The 22,500-nt window shown below is 37.4% G+C and overlaps 1 protein-coding gene across 3 annotated transcripts in view; it reads left to right on the forward strand.

Annotated features, from left to right (window-relative positions):
* LOC106879533 (TBC1 domain family member 4) overlaps positions 1 to 22,500 on the forward strand; it is a 203,185-nt gene that overhangs the window by 26,625 nt on the left and 154,060 nt on the right. Inside the window, exon 1 of one of the 3 annotated variants that reach the window (XM_089354976.1) lies at positions 9,658 to 9,880. The exons of the other annotated variants lie outside the window; for them this stretch is intronic. Coding sequence (XP_089211102.1) covers positions 9,782 to 9,880 — 99 coding nt within the window. The 5' untranslated portion in view covers positions 9,658 to 9,781. Of the gene's footprint in view, positions 1 to 9,657; positions 9,881 to 22,500 lie in introns of those variants that run through there. 3 annotated transcript variants of the gene reach the window in all.

The following is a 22,500-nucleotide window of genomic DNA, read 5'->3' on the forward strand; positions in this document are numbered from 1 at the left end:
ACGTTAAAGACTTTTTTACTTCCTGAGCGTTAAACTAATACATCTATTTTCGTATTTCATGTAGTTTACTGTTGGTGACATCCTGTACCCATATATGCATATATATGTGTATATATATATATATGTATATGCGTGTGTATATGTATATATGCTTATATTGTCCAATGAACGTGAAACTCAGAGTAACGGTTTTTTTGTTATATTTTCTGCTGCTTTTAAATAAAGCATATTACTCTACCTCTGGTATTTGAGTACTCTTTTTTCCACTTTGTTGCATATTTCATGTGCTTACTCCGGTATATATATATATATATATATATATATATACACACATACACATGCACATATATGTATATAGATACACACACACATATATATATGCACATATATATACATGTGTGTGTGTATATGTGTATTGCACATATGTTTGTATAAGCAATTGAAAGCCAAGTGGTTGGCCACCTTTTGTGCGGGTGGACTGCGTTTGCCTCTTCAGAATGGATGTAGCCTATTGTTTATCGATCACTTATTCTGTTGTCTGACAAAACCACCAGTTAATTCAAGTGTCTGTAAACACCTACACGTAGACACTCGCACACACACGCACATACATACACAGGTGCACGCACACACACACGCATATTTGCAAGCATTCTCTTTCATTCTATTTGTATAACTTTTTCTTTTTTTCCTTTGATTCTTGTGATCTGTCTGTCTGTCTGTCTGCCTGCCTGTCTCTCTCTTTCTTTCTCACTTTTTCTTTTTCTCTATTTTTGTATTCCTCTCTTTCTCTCTCTTTCATTTCCTCCATCTTCCTTTCTCTCTCTCTCCTTATGCTTTCCTTTTCTTTCTCCTTCTCCCTTTCTATCTATCTATCTATCTATCTATCTGTATATCTATCTATATGTATATCTATCTGTCTATCTATCTATATGTATATCTATCTGTATATCTATCTATCTGTATATCTATCTATCTATCTATCTATCTATCTATCTATCTATCTATCTATCTATCTATCTGTATATCTATCTATAGACAAATATCTGTCTGTCTACCTCTGTCTCTCTCCTTAACTCTCTAATTCTTTCTCTTTCCATCCCTCTCTTTCTCTTCCTATATTCCTCTCTCTTTCACTCCCTCTCCCACCTACCATTTCTATCTTTTATCTATACACTTGTCTTTACATCTGTCTCAGCTCCATTCAGATATTCCCTCTTTTTTTTAAAAACACACACTACTACTATAAATTTTATCAGTCTGTATTGTATGTGTGTGTATGTGTATGCATAAATATATATATATATGGGTTTGTTCTTCGTATTTTTGAATTTACTATATATATATATAAATATAGGTGCAGGAATGGCTGTGTGGTAAGTAGCTTGCTTACCAACCACATGGTTCCGGGTTCAGTCCCACTGCGTGGCATCTTGGGCAAATGTCTTCTACTATAGCCTCGGGCCGACCAAAGCCTTGTGAGTGGATTTGATAGACGGAAACTGAAAGAAGCCTGTCGTATATATGTATATATATATATATATATATATATGTGTGTGTGTGTGTGTGTTTGTGTGTGTGTGTTTGTGTGTGTGTGTTTGTGTGTCTGTGTTTGTCCCCCTAGCATTGTTTGACAAACGATGCTGGTGTGTTTATGTCCCCGTCACTTAGCGGTTCAGCATAAGAGACTGATAGAATAAGTACTAGGCTTACAAAGAATAAGTCCTGGGGTCGATTTGCTCGACTAAAGGCGGGGCTCCAGCATGGCCGCAGTCAAATGACTGAAACAAGTAAAAGAGTAAAGAGTATATATATATATATATATATTTGTTTTGCAAGGGCCGATAGTTAGCAAGGTGAGACACACATAAGAAAGAAGGAAACAAAGGACCACTGATGAGGTCACAGAAGTGTGACGAAAGAACTCTGGCCGAAATAAGATTAAGATTAAGATTAATGTAATATAAAGCTGAAAAAAAAAAAAAATTAACACCAAATATACAGTGCGTGTGTTTTTATTGGCTAAACTGGCAATATGACCATCCCCAAGTACAACAACATATATATATATATATATATATATATATATATATATGTATGTATGTATGTATGTATGTATGTATATACACATACACATCACACACGTTTGTGTGTGCATTTGTTTATTTTAAAAACACACACACACACACACACACACTGCCTTCACTTCCAGTTCAGTACATATACTTTCATTCCAGATCTATTTTCGTTGTTATTGTCATCATCATAATCATCATCATGTTTTCTTTTGCCTGATGTCATGGATGTTGTTGTTGTTGTTTAAGAAGTCCATTACTTTGTTCTGTCTCTCAAAGATTTTTCCAAAAGATGATTAAACATCAGTATTTTACTTGCCTGTGTAATGTGTTGTGATATGTTCTGTTTTAGTAGTGGTGGTGGTCATGGTGATTTTAAAGTAAAAGAACAGCTGACACTGTCACTCTTCACACTCTCTCTCTCTCACTCTTTCTGCATACATGTATATGAATATATATATATATATATATATATATATATATATATATATATATATGTATATATATATATATATATATATATCGTGATGGCACCTGTGCCCAGCGTCACCTTTCTGGCACTTGTGCCCACGGCATGTGTAAGGACTTTCGGGCGAGATCGTTGCCAGTGCCCCTGGACTGGCTCTTGTGCAGGTGGCACATAAAATACACCATTTTGAGCGTGGCCGTTGCCAGTACCGCCTGACTGGCCTTCGTGCCGGTGACACGTAAAAGCACCCACTACACTCTCTGAGTGGTTGGCATTAGGAAGGGCATCCAGCTGTAGAAACTCTGCCAAATCAGATTGGAGCCTGGTGTAGCCATCTGGTTCACCAGTCCTCAGTCAAATCGTCCAACCCATGCTAGCATGGAAAGCAGACGTTAAACGATGATGATGATGATATATATATATATATATATATATATATACACACATATACATATATATGAAGGCGCATGGCTCAGTGGTTAGAGCATCGAGCTTACGATCATGAGGTTGTGAGTTCGATTCCCGGACCAGGCTTCATGTTGTGCAAGATACTTTATTTCATCTTACTCCAGTTCACTCAGCTGTAGAAATGAGTTGCGACATGACTGGTGCCAAGCTGTATCGGTCTTTGCCTTTCCCTTGGATAACATCAGTGGCATGCAGAGGGGAGGCTGGCATGCATAGACAATTACTTGTCTTCCATAAACAACCTTGCCCAGACTTGTGCCTCAGAGGGTAACTTTCTAGGTGCAATCCCATGATCATTCATGGTCCTTAAAGTAGCCACCTGTTACTGTTACCCTGGGAAAGCCTTTGAACACTTCTTTGATCTTGGCCACCAGCTTGGCCCTGGTGTTACAGACAGAATAATTGGTGTGTTTCTCAACCAGGCCCCACATATAGTAACTTATGGGATTGCAATCAGAGGAATTAGGAGACCAGAAATTGGAGCTGGTAAAGTCATAGAAATTCTCCAACAGCCTTTCTGGAGGTAGAGCAAAGAGCCAAATTTTGCTAACACACATATTGTCTTTCAGCAGCATCCATCTCCAGTCAGAGTTTGACCACAGTCTCCTGCAGTTTCACATAGCCATCTGAATTGAGCCTAAGGCCCTGTTTTAGAGTATGGGGTGAAATTACATCACCCTCACTGGAGACACACCAAAGACCACCAGCTGTTACATTCTTGATGCCAGTGGAGCATCAAGGATGTGACAGCTGGAAGGAGGAGGAGAGATGGATGGAGGGGGAGGGGGAGGGCAAGAGAGAGGACTGCACCAACACTTGACTGGCACTAATTTTCAGCTAAGTAGACTGGAACTGCACGTATCAACTTTGAAATGAGACCTTTCTCACACTGTCCTCACCAAACCATAGGCGTAGGAGTGGCTGTGTGGTAAGTAGCTTGCTTACCAACCACATGGTTCCGGGTTCAGTCCCACTGCGTGGCACCATGGGCAAGTGTCTTCTACTATAGCCTCAGGCCGACCAAAGCCTTGTGAGTGGATTTGGTAGACAGAAACTGAAGGAAGCCCGTCGTATATATGTATATATGTATGTATATATATATGTATGTGTGTGTGTATATGTTTGTGTGTCTGTGTTTGTTCCCCCCAACATCGCTTGACAACCAATGCTGGTGTGTTTATGTCCCTGTAACTTAGCGGTTTGGCAAAAAGAGACCGATAGAATAAGTACTAGGCTTACAAAGAATAAGTCCCGGGGTCGATTTGCTCGACTAAAGGTGGTGCTCCAGCATGGCCACAATCAAATGACTGAAACAAATAAAAGAGTAAAAGAGTAAAAGAATTAGATAGAAGAGGTGTAGTGATCTCGATTTTGAGAATCTCAATATGGCAGACGAGAAAATACCTCAGGAAAGCATTTTGCATACTAAATACAAATGCGGTGGAGTCTCCCATAGCGAAGCAAAAATTTATCGACTGATATTATCCAGGCTGATAAGTGACAAGAACTCCCTCTATGTGGTTGTACAAAATCTAAAAATACACGTCTATAATATAGTGATTAACTGAGATTTGTACTAAGCTGTATGTCGCAAGGCAATAGCAATGAGGAGTTCCCAAGTTTCCTGTCACCTGACCAACAGCCAACAAACCAACCAACCGGCCACCGACTGACCAAGCCGCCAACTCAACCAAACAACCAATCAACCCACTCAGTAACTGTTATTATTGGTCACTGATGCTGTGACTTCGAAATATGGGTTTAGCACCAGAGATTCTTCTCTCTATATATTCTCTCTATTACTTTCCCCTTTCCATCAGTTCCACACTCTATTTCTCCACCTAATTATGTATCTGTCTATCTATCTATCTCTCTCTCTCTCCCTCCCTCCCCCTCTCACCGTCTCTCTTACCCTCTCTCTCATATAATATTTCTTGTGATCAGTTTTCTTTTTACAATATTTCTCTTCCTCTTACTTTTTGTTCTCATTCAGTCATTTATTCTTGCAAGCATGCTTTCTCTGTTTGCCTGTCTGTTTCTAAGTCTATACATGTACACACACACACATATATACATACACACACACACACACACACACACACACACATATATACATACACATATATACATTCTATATGTGTGTGTGTATATATATATATATATATATATATATATATATATATATATACATACAATATACATTATATATATATATATATATATATATATATACATTATATATATATATATATATATATACATACAATATACATTATATATATATATATATATATATATACATATACACACACACACATGTATATATGTATATATATATACATATACACACACACACACACATGTATATATGTATGTATATATATGTATATACATATATTTATATATATGTATGCATATGTGTATGTATATATATATATATAGAAGAAAATGGATATAATAACAATGGGAAACTCGTGGTTTTCGCTGGTATGTCTTTAATTAATTAGATAACAATGGAGGAAGAAACAGAGATGAGGTTAGAGATATGTATATATATATATGCATATATATGTATATATATGTGTGTATGTGTATATGTAAATATATATATATGTATATATGTATATGTAAAAATGTATATGTATATGCATATATGTATGTATATATATATGTATATATGTATGTATATATGTATGTATATATATGTATATATGTATATATATGTATATATGTATATATATGTATATATATATGTGTATGTATATAAATGTATATATATGTATATATATATAAATGTATATATATGTATATATATATAAATGTATATATATGTATATATATATAAATGTATATATATGTGTATATATATAAATATATATATATATATATATATATATATATATATATATATATATATATATATATATATATATATATATGTATGTATATGTATGTATGTATACATAGTGAAGGCGCGTGGCTTAGTGGTTTGGGCATTTGGCTCACGATCGTAAAGTCGCTAGTTCAATTCCCAGTGACGCGTTGTGTCCTTCAGCGAGACACTTTATTTCACGTTGCTGGCAAAAATGAGTAGTACCTGTATTTCAAAGGGCCAGCCTTGTCACTCTGTGTCACGCTGAATCTCCCTGAGAGCTACGAGAAGGGTACATGTGTCTGTGGAGTGCTCAGCCACTTGCATGTTAATTTCACTCAAAGCTCTCTTTCCTGTCTGTCTCTTTTCTACCTCATTCTCCATCTTGTTCACATTATTTTCTTTCTTCTCTTCATCCCTCTCACCCTATTTCTCCCTCTCTTGCTTTCTACACATTTGCTCACTTTTAGTCTCTCTCTCTCTCTATCTATCTCTCTTTCACATGTCACATGACTCACAATAAAGGATGAATAATCGTTGTGACGAAATGATTCAGCAACAACAATAGTGGCATCTACAACAGTAACAACAGCTATAGTACCTACAACAATAATAGTAATAAGAACAACAACTACAAACAAATGGACAAGTATGCAGAAATGAAAAATCAAACATCATTATGCACTGACAAAGAAATAAGTTTTGAACCAACCTCTTTGCTTTCACCATTCAAAATATGTTTAAATCTACCCAGTAGTTAACTGGTACTATAGCAAGCCAATAAGGAGGCCTCTTGCTGGACCTGCTAGAGCAGTGGTTTCCAACCTTTTCATTACCAAAGATCTCTTTTATTTAGATGAGTTTTTCTATGGACCCCAGGGTATTGAAAAGTCTGTCAGCTTAACATGTTCCTAGACCCCACAAGTACTACCTTTGTGGATCACCAGACTACAGGTTGGGAACTACTGTGCTAGAGGGCAAATCTCACTCAAACTGCATCCTAAAGGCTTGAAAACATATAATCTTCGGAAAGTTTTTTCAACAGGTTAGTACAGATGTGAGGAATTTTTTTATGTTAGGAGAACACATTGAAATTAACTATTATTGGACAAGGCTACATTAAAAGTTAACTGCCTTCTGGCAAGGCCACAATCATCTGAGAAGGCCACATTGAAGTCAACTGCCATCTGACGAGCTCACATTGAAATTTACTGCTTGATGTTAACTGCTATATGATAGGGCCACTATGAAGTTAATTGCTATCTGACATGTTCTCATTGAATTTAACTGCCATCTGGCAAGGCCACATTGGAGATTACTGCCATCAGACATGCTCACATGAAGTTAACTGCCATCTGGCAAGGCCACATTGAAGTTAACTGCTATATGACAAGGCCACATTGAAGTTGACTGCTTGATGTTAACTGCTATACAATGAGGCCACTATGAAGTCAACTGCCACATCTGACATGCTCTCATTGAATTTAACTGGCATGTGGCAAGGCCACATTGAAGATAACTGCTATCAGACAAGGCCATATTAAAGTTATCTGCTGACTGGTAAGGTCACACTAAAGTTAGCTGTCATGTGACAAGGCCATATTGAAGTTAAGTGCTATTTGTCAAGACCGCATTGAAGTTAACTACCAGCTGATAGTCACAACCAAAAATAATCATACTTATTTATAAAACCTACCAAAAGATAAAGAAGGCTATTACAGAATGAGTAACCACTTTATATTTAAAAATAAGAAATTCTGAAAAATTTCTTTGGGCTTTTATGTTTTTATCACAATGTTAATGACTTAGAATGAAAATTATAGTGTGTGTGTGTGTGTGTGTGTGTGTGTGTGTGTGTGTGTGTGTGTGTGTGTGTGTGTGTGTGTGTGAATAATGAAATGGATTTTTGTTTGCCTCTTAAAATATTTTGGTATATTTTTCATTGAAATTGTGTGTGGGTGTATACACAGACATGCATACACACACACACACACACACACACACACACACACACACACACACACACACACACACACACACGCACACCATCACACCATCATTTAACCTCTGTTTTTCATACTAGCATGGGTTGGACGTATATATATTATACATACTTACATATATATGTATATATATATATAATCATCATCATTAATTTTCCAAGCTTACATAGATTGGACTAAATTTTTGTTGAGGTGAACTTTCTGTGACTGGATGCTCTTCCTGTCACTAATCCTCACTCGTTTCCAAGTAAGGGCCCAATTCTCATCTATGTATGCTGTGGCTTGCTCTCAGTAAATAGATACTATAGGGCCCCATGCATTGATTTGCCTGGAGGCCTATAATGCTGTTAAGACAGCCATGGTTCCACTGTGTGGTACCTTGGGCCAGCGTTATTCTATTATAGTTCTGAGTTTACCAAAGTCTTGTGAGTGGATTTGGTAGGCGGAATCTGAAAAAAGCCCATCGTGTGTGTGTGTGTGCATGTGTGCGTGTGTGTGTGTGTGTGTATGCGTGTTATTTCTTTACTACCCACAAGGGGCTACACACAGAGGGGACAAACAAAGACAGACAAACGGATTAAGTCGATTATATCGACCCCAGTGCGTAACTGGTACTTATGTAATCGACCCCGAAAGGATGAAAGGCAAAGTCGACCTCGGCGGAATTTGAACTCAGAATGTAGCGGCAGACGAAATACCGCTAAGCATTTCACCCGGCGTGCTAACATTTCTGCCAGCTCGCCGCCTACTGTGTGTACGTGCATGCATGTTACTGTTTCCTTGTCTTGATATTAGACATGATAGTTGTAAACAAGTGTCACCATTATACAAGCAGTGTCATTAATTTTCAATCTTCCATGAAAACATGTCTGGTTGTAGGGGAAAATATTACCTTATTTTGAAACGGGTGAGAACTGGCAACAGGAAGGACATTCAATCATAGAAACTGCATCTCAAAAAATTTCATGCAACTCATGTGGAAAAGGGGACATTAAAATAACAACAATGATGATGATGACGATGATGGACAATGATGATAATGACGACGATAATGATGATGATGATGATGGTGACGACGACAATGACAGTTGTGGTGGTGGTGGTGGTGGTGGTGGAGGTGACTGGTCTTTTTGTTTCTTTGAAGGCAGCAGTGTGTTATTTGAGGAGGATTTGACTGCTTGTTCTAGCAGGTCGACCAGCCAAGCAGAAGCACCATTGTTGCTTTGTTGCTGTCATTGTTGTCATCTTTGTTGCTATTGTTATTATTGTTAAATCTGGTCATCTGTCACACATCATGTGACCGTGTGTGCACTTTTCCTATTCACTGGGTTAATTGTTTGCTCTTATTGACAAAGTGTGGTGGTGTGGGTGGCTGTAGGAGGAAGATGTCTGGTGGCAATGGTGGTGGTGGTGGTGGCATTTGTGCTACTGCTGCTGCTGATGATGGTGATGGTGGTGTTGGCGACAGCAATTGTGGTGGTGATAAAAAGAAAGAAAAGAACAAGGTTTGTTCAACCATTAAAATTTTACTGGGATTTTATCTCATACTGCCTTGTGTGTCAAGCAAGGCTTTGTAAACACTGACTGGTTAATACCGACTACTACAACATCCACAATAACATATGTCACTTCAAAGACTGACTACAATACCTCTGTTGTTTCAGTCTAAGTCACAGCAGACATCAACAAAAAATGTGGTACAACACCTATATAAGTTTCAGCTGTCATGTCATCAGCTTTGATATCTTGCAAATTATACAAAGTGACGTCCCAAGCTGCAGGAGCCAATTGCTGTGACTTTTAGCAATTATTAAGAGAATAGGTACACATATGGTTGTGTAGTTTAAGATTTTCACTTGGCAACTCGTGGGACTTTGGCCTGCATTCCTACTCTATGGCACCTTGTGCAAATGTCTTCATGTCTTCTACTAGAATTCCAAGTTTACAAATACCAGTAAGGTTCTGGGTTTGGTCCCATTTCGTGGTACCTTGGGTAAGTGTCTTTTACAATAGCCTCAAGTCGACCAAAGCCTTGTGAGCGGATTTGATAGACAGAAACTGAAAGGGGCCTGTCATTAGTGCCATCATTATTATCATCATCATCATCATCATCATCATCATCATTTAATGTCTGTTTTCTATGCTGGCATGGATTGGACAGTTTGACAGGAGCTGGTCAGCTGGAGAACTGCACCAGACTCCAGTTGTCTGTTTTGACATGATTTCTACAGCTGGAAGCCTTTCCTAATGCCAACCACTTTACAGAATGTGCTGGGTGCTTTTTTATGTGGCGTCAACTCATGTGCTTTTTACAAGGCACCAGCAAGGGCCCTAAAGGACTACGTATATATATATATATATATATATATATATATATATATATATATATATATATATACACACACATATACATGTGTGTGTGTATATTTCTTTGTGTTTGTCCCCCATCATTGCTTGACAGCTAGTATTGATTTGTTTATATCCCTGTAAAAGTGACCAATTGAATAAGTACCAGGCTTATAAAGAAAGAAAAAAAAAAGTTCTGGGGTCGATTTGTTTGACTAAGCCCTTCAAGGCAATGGCAAAGCCTGGCTGCAAGTGTAATGGCTGAAACAAGTAAAAGAATTTTTTTTAAATGCACGCACGCACACACACACACATATATCTATATACATATATCTTGTGTGTGTGCATTCGCCATGATAGATCGCTGACCACTACATTTATATTTTTTTTCTCCTTGTTTCTCTCCTTATTTCTTTCTGTATTTCTTTCAATTGAAAAGCGCAGGCTCGAAACGTCAAAGACTTTCTCTATTCCCGAGCGTTAAACTAATACATCCATTTGTTGTTTACACTACCTGTCTTCGTCTGTTGTTTTTTTCGTAAATTCTCCCATATATATATATATATATATATATATATATATATATATATATATAAACATATGTATATATATCTAAACATGTATAAATCTTTTGTATTTAATGTATTAAATATCCTTTGTATATCAACCTGCCTAACTTGCTTATCCTTACACTTACTCCTGCATGTATATATCTATATCTATATATATATATATATATATATATATATATATATATATATATATATATATACACACACACACACACACACACACACACACACACACACGTGTGTGTATGTGTGTGTGTTTTCATTTACATATGCATATATAAGCTGCTCATGTTTGTGTGTGCTCGTGTATTTGATTTTCTTCATATCTTCCCCTTCTCCCAAATGTTATCTATATTTGGACATACCGTGACATTCAGTTAACAGTACCAAAAATTAAAGGCCTTGTCTATCCCTGGTACACACCAGAACAACCCGCAATAGAGCAGCAGTTTATCTTAATAATTCATTGTCATCATCTTTATCGTCATCATCATCATCATCATTGCCATCATTGTGCCTGTTGCTGTCATCATTATCATCATCATCATTATCATTATCATCTAACTGCAACAAGACAACACAATTAACACCAACACCATCACCACCAATGTAATCATCATCATCACAACACAACCATCATAACACTAGTATCATGTCCTCCACCACTAATACTAACATCATATTACCACCAAAACCACCTTTACCAACACCTCCAAGAGCACCACCAACAGCACCTACACCACCACTGTCACCAACACCACCACCACCACCACCACCATCACAACTATCATGAAACCACCACTAGCATGATCATCATAACATGATCAGTGTAGGGCTGTGAGGTCCTGTCTTTCTAAGGAATTATCATCCTCTTTTGTTTTAACTCCATGAGAAAATTTGAACAGGCAGCAAGCTGGCAGAATCATTACTGTGCCAGACAAAATGCGAGGTGGTAGTTCACCTGTCTTAACATTCTGGGTTCAAATTCTGCTGTGGTCAATTTTTGCCTTTCACCCTTTCAGTAGCTGTTGAGTGCTGGGGTCGATGTAATCATCTTACCTGCTCCCCTGAAATTGCTAATGTGAAATCATTATTAAAAAGTGGCAGGATGGCAGTATTGTTAACACGCTGGATGAAATGCTTAGTAGTATTTCACCTGTTGCTACGTTTTGAGTTCAATTCCTGCCGAGGTCAACTTTGCCTTTCAGCCTTTTGGAGTCAATAAATTAAGTACCAGTGAAATTCTGGGAGCCAATGTAATCAACTAGTCTCCTCCCCTAAAATTTCAGGCCTTGTGCCTATGATAGAAAGGATTATTATTATTATTATTATTGAGTGAGAGAGCAGTGCCATCAAAGTGACACTGGGGTAAAATATACGAAGCCCAATATACCCATCATGACTACCCGTCTGATAAGGGTACACCAGGCACATGCATCACAACCATACATGCGCGACATGGTGATCTCATATCAAGATAAACAGTGCATGACCTCGCAGATGGGGCCCAGTTAGAATTTTCTTCAGGTCGGGTAGCCCATCCCGCTCAAAAGGACCCTGAATAAGGTTTGTTTAAGGATGTTGAGCAAAACACCCATGTTTCCAAAGGTGAATTATTCAAACCCCTAAGAATTCCTCTCAACATATGGCTATGATGCTCCCCCACTACTTCTGCTCATGATCAGAGATGCACATATCGTCAGCCACCAAGAGACATGCTCAACTGGTTAAGATCAAACAACTGACAAGTAAATCTGTGGTATTAAGCAGAATATTTGCTGTAGCCCATCTTTTATACCAAGACAAAACAATGTACATGATAACACTTCCAATCAATTAAAATCAGAAGCCATGAGAGCCACTGCTTGATACTGCATCTGGGCATTTATTATTATTATTATTATTATTATTATTATTATTATTACTATTACGGTGGGGATCTGGCAGAATTGTTAGCATGCTAGATGGAATGCTTAGTAGTATTTCACCTGTCGCTACGTTTTGAGTTCAAATTCCACCGAGGTTGACTTTGCTTTTCATCCTTTCGGGGTCAATAAATTAAGTACCAGTGAAATTCTGGGGGGGGGGGGGGGTCAATGTAATCAACTAGTCCCCTCCCTGATGATGATGTAATCAACTAACCCTCTAAAATTTCTGGCATTGTGCCAAAATTTAAACCATTTTAAGACAGAATTATTGGCATGCCAGACAAAATGCTTAACGGCATTTCATCCAGTCATTTATGTTCTGAGTTCAAATTCAGCCAAGTTCAGATTTGGCCTTTAATGAAAGAAGTACTAATTGAGCACTGGCATTAATGTAATCGAGTGACCCCCCCCCCAATTTCAGACCTTGTGCCTATAGTAGAAAGGATTATTATTATCATTATTACTATTATGCAAATGCTTGTTGTTGTTTTTGTTGTGTTGAGTCATTTTCTCATGAATAATAAATTGTATTTCCATAAATAACCATAAAATCTCGAAAGTTATTGATGCTGCTTTTTGTAGTGAATGGTGATGATGATGATGATGATGATGATGATGACGATGATGACAATGGTAATGATGATGATAGTGATGGTGATATTGATGTTGCTGATACTACAAAAGTGACTTGGCTCAGATTGTATCGTGTGTGGGTGTGTAGTATTGATTAGTAGGATTCAGACGGTGGGGGGATGGGAAAGCTATTTCTCTTCTTTGTCACCACCACCACCATCATCATCATCATCATCCTCATCATCACCACTATCACCATCAGAACTGTCATCATCATCATTATTGACATCACTATCATCATTATCATTAGTCATCATTGTCATCACCATTATCATTGTCGTGTCGTTATTATAATCATCATCATCACCACCATTATCTTTATTGTTATCATCATCATCACCATCATTACTCCTTTTAATCTTATCCCTTCTTGATCTGGCAGTAACAATCATCATTATCATTATCATAAACACAGTTATTGTCCCTGATATCCTCTCCCTCCTCCTCTGTGCACTACTCCTGCAAGCAACCCCAAACACACACACACACACACACACACATTTCCAAATCTATGCTGTTACAGCTGCTGCGGTTGTTGTTACTGCAGTTCTTATTGTTGTTGTTGTGGTTGATGTTGTCACTGCTGTTATTTAGTGTTGTTGTTGTTGTTGCTGCTGCTACTTCACAAAGACAGTTCTGGTATTTTCCAAATGGAAATTCTTACCAGAAGAAAACATCTTGCATTCTTGAAGGAATGTCTCTTATTATCTGTCCATCTACCTGTTTGCCTGTCTATCAGTCTAACCTTGTGTGTCTGTCTGTCTGTCTTTTTGTTTGTGTAACTATTTCTCTCTTTCTCTCTCTCTTTCTCTTTCTCTCCACTTGGCTTAATCTGTCTGTCTCTCTGTCTCTCACCTCTCTCCCTGTAATTATATATATATATATATATATATATGTATGTGGCAATATAGCATCATCATCATCGTTGTTCATCATCATCATCATCATCTTCATTTAATGTCTGTTTGCCCATGCTGCCCTAAGTCAAATGATTTGACAGGACCCACAACGCCATGGGATTGGGGTTGATTCATTTGACTAAAAGTTCTTCAAGGTGATGCCCTAGTATGGCCACAGTCTAATGACTAAAACAAGTAGAAAGTAAAAGATAGCATATACTGCACTGGATTTAGTTTTTCCTGGTATGTTTGACCAAACATGTGACCAACTGAATCCACTCAAGCCCAGCATAATTTATTGGTTTGGCTCTTATGTCACTCTGTGTTGGGTCCACATCACTTCATTCATCTATCCATCTCCCCACTCCCCACTCCCCACACTATTTCTGGGAGGGTTGTTGGGGTAGAGTCCTCATATACTCCTTTATAGGGTCTTATCAGAAACAACCATCATCAGACTTTCCAGCTGAATTCCCAAGCATTACCAGCCTAGACTGCGAATATTATCCCACCATGTTGTTCTTGGTTTACCCTTTGACTTCCTGCTGGTTGGCTTGGCTTGTAAAATCCATCTTGTGTTTCTTTCCTGCGATATTCTAATCACATGTCTATAGCATCGGTGCTGTGATCTCTGAATGCGGAGAAGTAACAGCTTGACCTGGGGAATTTCCATGAACTCCGAGCTTCGTACCCTGGTGAGTAACATTACTTCAGGGGCCCTCTGAGGAATCCTATTTTGGCCATGTGTATTTGCCATTCTACTTTCTCAGTAATTACCCAACTTCCATGAATATAGGTGAGAATAGACATGGAAACTAAATTGAAGATTGTGAGTTTGGCTTTTGTCCAACTTCTTCTCAGGAACAAATGCTGAAGTGGTTGCATTACTGTGTTAATTCTAGCTTCTTATTCATGCTTTATGTAAACAACATTAAAAATGTCATCAAACACATTAGAATATAAATGGATACAGATGGCTCTAAGCTTCAGAAAGTTATTGACAACAGAAAAGATAACCAGATAAAAACTCTAATATGACCTACATTCTGTAAATTAATGGACAAAATTTAACAATCTTATTGCTAAACAAGGAGTAATTTGAGTTGATCCACTTTGGGAAAGAGGATGTACTTAAACAGTTGTATTCTCTTTCATTTGGAGACTCTCTCATGGTGTTTAACAATATCAGAGACTTAAGAATAACTTGCCAACAGCAACTTCAATTGGCGAGCTGCTTATATCAATAAAAAAGTTAGTGTAGCTCACAGGATGATCTCTTGGATTCTCAGAAATTTACAGTCCCTTGAACCAGTTGTTATTATCTTTCTTTCTTTTAGCACAGGCCCAGCTGGTGCATTATTTCTCTCATTGGTCTCACCATATCAAACTTAAAGATCATGAGAATTCAGGTCCTTCAGAATAAAATAAAATAAAAGCAAAACAATTTATTGTAGATTAGTTTGCTAATTAATTTGAAGGAAATTCGGTTGCTAATTCTAGCAAGTCAAACAACCATGTAGAGGATTCCTTGTTGAATCACCTCTCTTACTGGTTCAGTTCCCTCGTTGCTTTGACTTTGTCAGTCCTTTGATTCCCTCATTGCTTTGACTCCCTTATTGCTGTGACTACCTCACAGCCTTGATTCCCTCATTGCTGTGACTCCCTTATTGCTGTGACTACCTCATAGCCTTGACTCCCTCATTGCTTTGACTCCCTTATTGCTGTGACTACCTCATAGCCTTGACTCCCTCATTTGTTTGACTCCCTCATTGGTCTGACTTCGTTATTGGTTTGATCCACTCATTGGTTCAACTCCCTCATTGACTCGACTCCCTCATTGATGTTGGCATTGTTGGAAAAGATAATGACAAACGGTTGTGGTGCAATTGACGCTGTTGGTAGTGGTATTAGTGATTGGTGGGAGGGGGGTACTACTTATGGTGGTAGTAGTAGTGATAGTAATGACATCAGTAGTAGTAGTGGTAGTAACGGTAGTAAGGGTGGTGGCGTTGATTGTAGTGGCGGTGAAGGTGGTGCATATGCGATTGACGTCAAGAGTCTTGATAATATACATGTTCTTGTAGTTTATATAGTTTAAGATGAAGATCGTGATAATGTGTGTGTATGTAAAAAATAAATATATCTATGTGATATATAGACACACACAGAAACACACACACATACACACACACACACATACACACATTTGGGTATGTGAATGGGAGGAATGGTAGCAATATATATATTTGTGTCAGCTGTTATTTATCTTATTGTTATATAATATATCTGAATATCAATATATATGTGCATCTGTGTTTGTATATATAAACACACACACACATATATATATATTCTCCCATATATATATACACATATACATATACTCCTATATATATGTGTATATATATATATATATATATATATATATGTACATATATATGTATATATATATGTTTGTGTATATATATATATATGTATATATGTCATCATCACCATCATCGTTTAACGTCCGCTTTCTATGCTAGCATGGGTTGAACGATTTGACTGGTGAACCGGATGGCTGCACCAGGCTCCAATCTGATCTGGCAGTTTCTACAGCTGGATGCCCTTCTTAACGCCAACCACTCCGAGAGTGTAGTGGGTGCTTTTACATGCCACTGGCACGAGGACCAGTCAGGCGGTACTGGCAACATGCACGCTCAAAATGGTGTTTTTTACATGCCACCTGCACAGGAGCCAGTCAAGCAGCACTGACAACGACCTCGCTGGGTCTACCTCTTCCACAGTTTCCCTCAACCACTAGGGTGTGGCACTTTTTCACACAGCTATCCTCATCCATTCTTGCCACATGCCCATACCAGCGCAATCGTCTCTCTTGCACACCACAACTGATGCTTCTTAGGTCTAACTTTTCTCTCAAAGGACTTACACTCTGTCGAGTATGCACACTGACATTACACATCCATCGAAGCATACTGGCTTCGTTTCTTGCGAGCTTACACATGTCCTCAGCAGTCACGGCCCATGTTTCACTGCCATGTAGCATGACGGTTCGTATACATACGTCATACAGTCTGCCTTTTACTCTGAGCGAGAATATATCAGTTTGATGCTCAGTATAGGTGGTAAAAATAGTGGGTTTGTAAATTTCTGAGCATTGGTCTTCATCTGAAAGGGAAACAGAAAAGTCCAGAGAAGGAAAAATTTCACAAACAGCGCATGTGGTTACATGGCTGAAATACATATATACTTTCAAAAAGCTGGCAATTAACTACATCCTCATTAAACATAAGATGATCTTTGTGTTTCTTACCTCTGCAATAAAACAGCAATAACATTCACCCCTAACAATCACTTCATTGCAGCTGAGCCAATAAGGGAGTCTCTGTGAAGTCAAGAGACCTACTAGAAACACCAGCTAAATTTCAACTACAACACATTTTTCTCTTGTTTTTAAAGCATTTTTTTTTTTTGGTGGGGTGCAAGGCCTTTGATCACATATCCTTAGATAAACTATGCCACTATCATCATTATTATTGAAATGGTAATGTATAGAATGTCTTTCATAAGGCTGACCTGGGTTTAAACAACAACAATAAGCACTTCATTCCAAAAAAGATAAGACCAAGAATATCTAGGAATGTAAGATAATGTTCCCTATTAATGCTTATGTATTCATAAGCATTAATAAGGAAATAATGAAAAAGTCCTTTAAAAAACATTAAACTCAAATACAGTTGTTTATATTACATCTATATGTCTGTCTGTCTAATTGGTTTTCTGATTAACATATCTCCAATGATTTAGGTAAATGCTATTTTTATATTTGATTTAAATTACATTAATTTCAATTAATCAAGTACCACTTTAATGTAATTATACATTTTAATGGTGTTTATCTTAATGAAACAGCTGTTAAGTACAATTTGTGTATATATTGTTTGTTGATTTCTCACATTTTAGAAGAGAGGTTGGGGATGATCAAATGGAGCGAGAGAGTGATAGGGATGAGAGTAGGTGTTGACTGACAGTACTGAACAGCAGAATATTAACAAGGAAGTGGTAGACAGGAGAAGGATGATGACAAGTAAAATACGAGAGTGGGTAGGAACGAGAGGGGCAGGTGTAGTACATGATGAGGTGGTAGGGGAGGATAGTTGTTGACTCAGTGGAGGTGGGTGATCAATGAAAGTGTGGGTGCAAAGAATAGTATTAATGGATGACGGGTGGATAGGAAGTGAAATGGTTCTAGGTAGTAAGAAAAATAAGTGGTATCAAGGAAGAACTGCAGTTAGGAAAGTGATGAGAATATTTTGAGGAGGAAAGAAATTGTATGTATGTGAATGTATACATGTGTGTGTGTGTGTGTGTGTGTCTCTCTCTCTCTCTCTCTCTCTCTCTCTCTATATATATATATATATATATATATATATATATATATATATATATATATATATATATATATATATATATATATATAGACACACACATACACCATCAACATTATCATTAATTTTTATCTTCCATGTTGGCACTAGTTGGATGGCATACCAGAATCCAACAAGCTGGAGGGCTGTGTTGAGACCCTGTGTCTTTTTTGGCATGGTTTATATATATATATATATTATACTTATTTATTGTGCTTTTACTTATTAATTTTTCTATATGTGACAGTGGATTTTCATCGATGAGTTCATGAAACTTGGTTCTTTACCCTCAGGCTGATGACGAACAAAATCTCAGAAACATGTCCCTGAATACAGGCTGGGCTAGGTGGAGGAGTTTGTCTCCCCCTCGCAAACATAAGGACACAGGAAATGTGTCAAGGCCGACAGGAAGCGGTCCAGCTTCCTAGGGCTAAATAGCAGTAGTATATTCCCTTATTGGGACTGTCACGTTAAGTTGACAGTATACAACTACTTTATATATATATATATATATATATATATATATATATACACACACACACACACACACACACACACACACAACATTATATAGTTACTTTCCCCGTCATTTCGGTTTTCGTTTAGCTAGCTGAATGCAGGTTCAATCAGAAATTCAAACTGAACATCAAATACTGGAATATTTAATATGAAATGCATATGTTTTTATTCAGAATATGGATGTGTGTGTGTGTGTGTGTGTTTACTCACACACAAACATATGCATATGTACATAGATACAATATGTATATGCCATATACTCCAAGTATCCCAGATGAGTGCCATCCATCCACCAAAATGGTAAATTATTTTCATAATAATCCTGTACTTTCACTATCAAACTATAATCAGGGTCTGTTTTGTTTTCACTTCCAACAATACAGACTTAAAAACAAAGATAAAGCCAGGTTGTAGTCAGTGTTATGTTTAGAAATAATCTGAAGTTGATATGTTTATATTTATGTTGGAGTTTGTAGGTTTACCATGAGAGTGCCCACCCCTATACAACATTTATACATATATATATATATATATATATATATATATATATATATATATACATACACACACACACATACATACACACAAACACACACACATACATATTTACATATATACATGTATGTGTGTTGTATATGCATATATACAGTGTATATATATCATATATATATATATATATATATATATATATATATACATACATAGTGCACACACACACACACACACACACACATACCTGTATGTGTCTGTCTCTATTTATGCCTTGTGTGTATGTATGTCTTTAATCACAGCCTAATTGCTAATCAAAAACCTATTAATTAATTGTCCATTTGTGACTCCTCCAACCACCACCACCATCTCATATCAAAACACTTTGATTGCATTGCATTTTATGCATTGTATACGTAGTAGTAGTAGTAGTAGTAGTAGTGTTGGTGCTTATTATTGCAGCAGTGGTAGCGATAGTGGTGCTTATGCTCTTGGTGGTGGTGGTAGTTGTGGGACAAAACTATTTATATTAAGGCTTATGTATTTGTTTTTATTTTTGATCTATTTCTATATGTTTGTGATGATCATCGTTGTGGCGGCAGCAGTGGTAACGACGACGTTGACTTATGTTTTTGATGATGTTGATTATTATGAGTGTGATGATGATTATGATGAATATTTCTGATGCAATCAATATGATATATATTGTTGTATGCTATCAGCTGAGCTAATATAGCACTAATTAATTTTGTTGTTCTTGCTGTTGCTTCTGCTGCCGTTGTTGTTGCTGCTGCTGCTGCTGCTGTTTTTGATGTTATTTACGTATTTCTTTTTGTTTTTGTTCTGCTTGTTATGGATAATGATGATGACGGCGCTGATGGCTTTATAGTGATTGTAGTTGTATGGAAGATGTTTATGCTGTTGTCATTTGCAAAACTAAAGAGAGTTCCTTATACCCAGCCTTATCTCTGTGTTCCCCCACACAAGTGGGTGGGAAGAGGGCCAGAGAGAGAGAGAAAGTTAGAAGAGTGAAAGAGAGTAAAGGAAGAATGGGTTGGAAGGTGCAAGAGGGTGATAGACGTAAGAGAGAAAGAAACAGAGAAATTGAAGAAGTGATAGTCAGCGAGAGAGCGATAAACAGCTATATGAGGATTATTGGTAAGGATATTGGCTAGACACAGCAACAGCAAGAAGAAAGAGTTATAAGTGGAATACAGAGAAATAGAAGAGGGCTTGCTGAAGACAAGAGAGAATGGTGATTAAAGAATGGTGAGAATAAGGTGGGGCAAAATATGACAGAACCAAAAGGAAGCTATACCTAACTGTACAGAAGAAATGAAGGAGTTGTTCCTTGGTTTATTTAGAAAGTTTTGATATTTTCCAAGGAAATAAAATGAAATGCAATGAAATAAAATAAATAGAGTAAAATATCATTGCATTTAAGGATTTGTCTAGTACTTGAGGGTGCTTGGGCCTCTCTCCCTCCCTCTCTTTCTTTCTTGCTCTCTTTTCCTCTCTGTCCCGTCTCTATACACACATACGTACACACATACACATATACGAGATGTATTCAAAAAGTATCTGTCTTTATTTTTTCCTTCCAAAACATGCTGCATGGGCAAAATCCTTTGGGTTTCATGCCAGTAGGCCATCACAGGTTCCCAGCTGTTACATCTAGAGTACAAACATGTGCGCTCTTTTCAGTTTTTCATTTTCACACAAGATGACTGAACACATTGAGTAGCGACCAATGACCCATGTCTCATCACTAGTGATGATGGTCTTCATGAAGTCTGTGTCATGCTTTACAGTCTAGCATGTCCTGAGTGATTTCCTTGCAGAATTGCTTCTGCTGCTCTGCCAGCACCTTGGAGATGAATTTCATTGACACTCTCCATTTACACAGAAATCCTCCATTAAAATGGAATGCACTGATCCTGTACATATTTCCATTTTGTGCACAACAGTCTTCAATGACTATTCACTGAACCTTCTCAGTTGACTCCTCTTTTTTGCTTCTGACTGGCCTGCCTGAGCATGCCCGGCTTTCCACCGAGGTACAAGCATATTTGAAGTGGTTGTTCCATTCTTTGATGTGAGTTTTGTCTATGGCAACTTCACCAAAGGCCTGCCGAATCCTCTGGATGGTTTGAGCTTGAGTATCACCAAGCTTTTTGCAAAACTTGAGTCAATATCTCTGCTCTCTGTGTTAGATCATATTGCATGAAGACAAAAATCTGACGAGTGTATATCCATTTAGTTTGGTTTGGGCAAAAAACTCAGAACATGCTCTTAAAAGCTCCTATGCATCTTGTCGCCAGCTACCACCAGTCAGTCCCATCTCCCAGGATAATCCAATGATATGGTAATACACATAGAACTTCTTTCAGCTTATGGTAATTATAACAATTGCAATAATAATTTGCAGATGGAAATTCATAGGTTTTATCAATGCATCATATGTTCTTCAGGTGAACTGAAGACATACTTACACTGAAATGGAGCTTGAGGAAAAAATTTCAGATTCATAAATATAAAGAGTAATCTTAAGTAATATCTTATGAACATGAAATATTGTTACTTAATGCACATGTGGGGTGCAGAAACATATGTTGTGATGCATTAATAACGCCTATGGATTTCCATCCATAAGTTATTATTATCCTGTGTGCGTAAACGAAAGCTGGGTTTTGTAATCACTCGTCTTTGTCTGTGTGTTTGCAAAATTACTGGAAAACAGCTGAAAGGATTTTCACCAAATTTGGTAGAAATACTCATTGGGTGAGTGGCTCGAAATGAT

The sequence above is a fragment of the Octopus bimaculoides genome, chromosome 7 (assembly GCF_046866305.1).
Source record: "Octopus bimaculoides isolate indiv1 chromosome 7, ASM4686630v1, whole genome shotgun sequence".
NCBI lineage: Eukaryota > Metazoa > Mollusca > Cephalopoda > Octopoda > Octopodidae > Octopus > Octopus bimaculoides.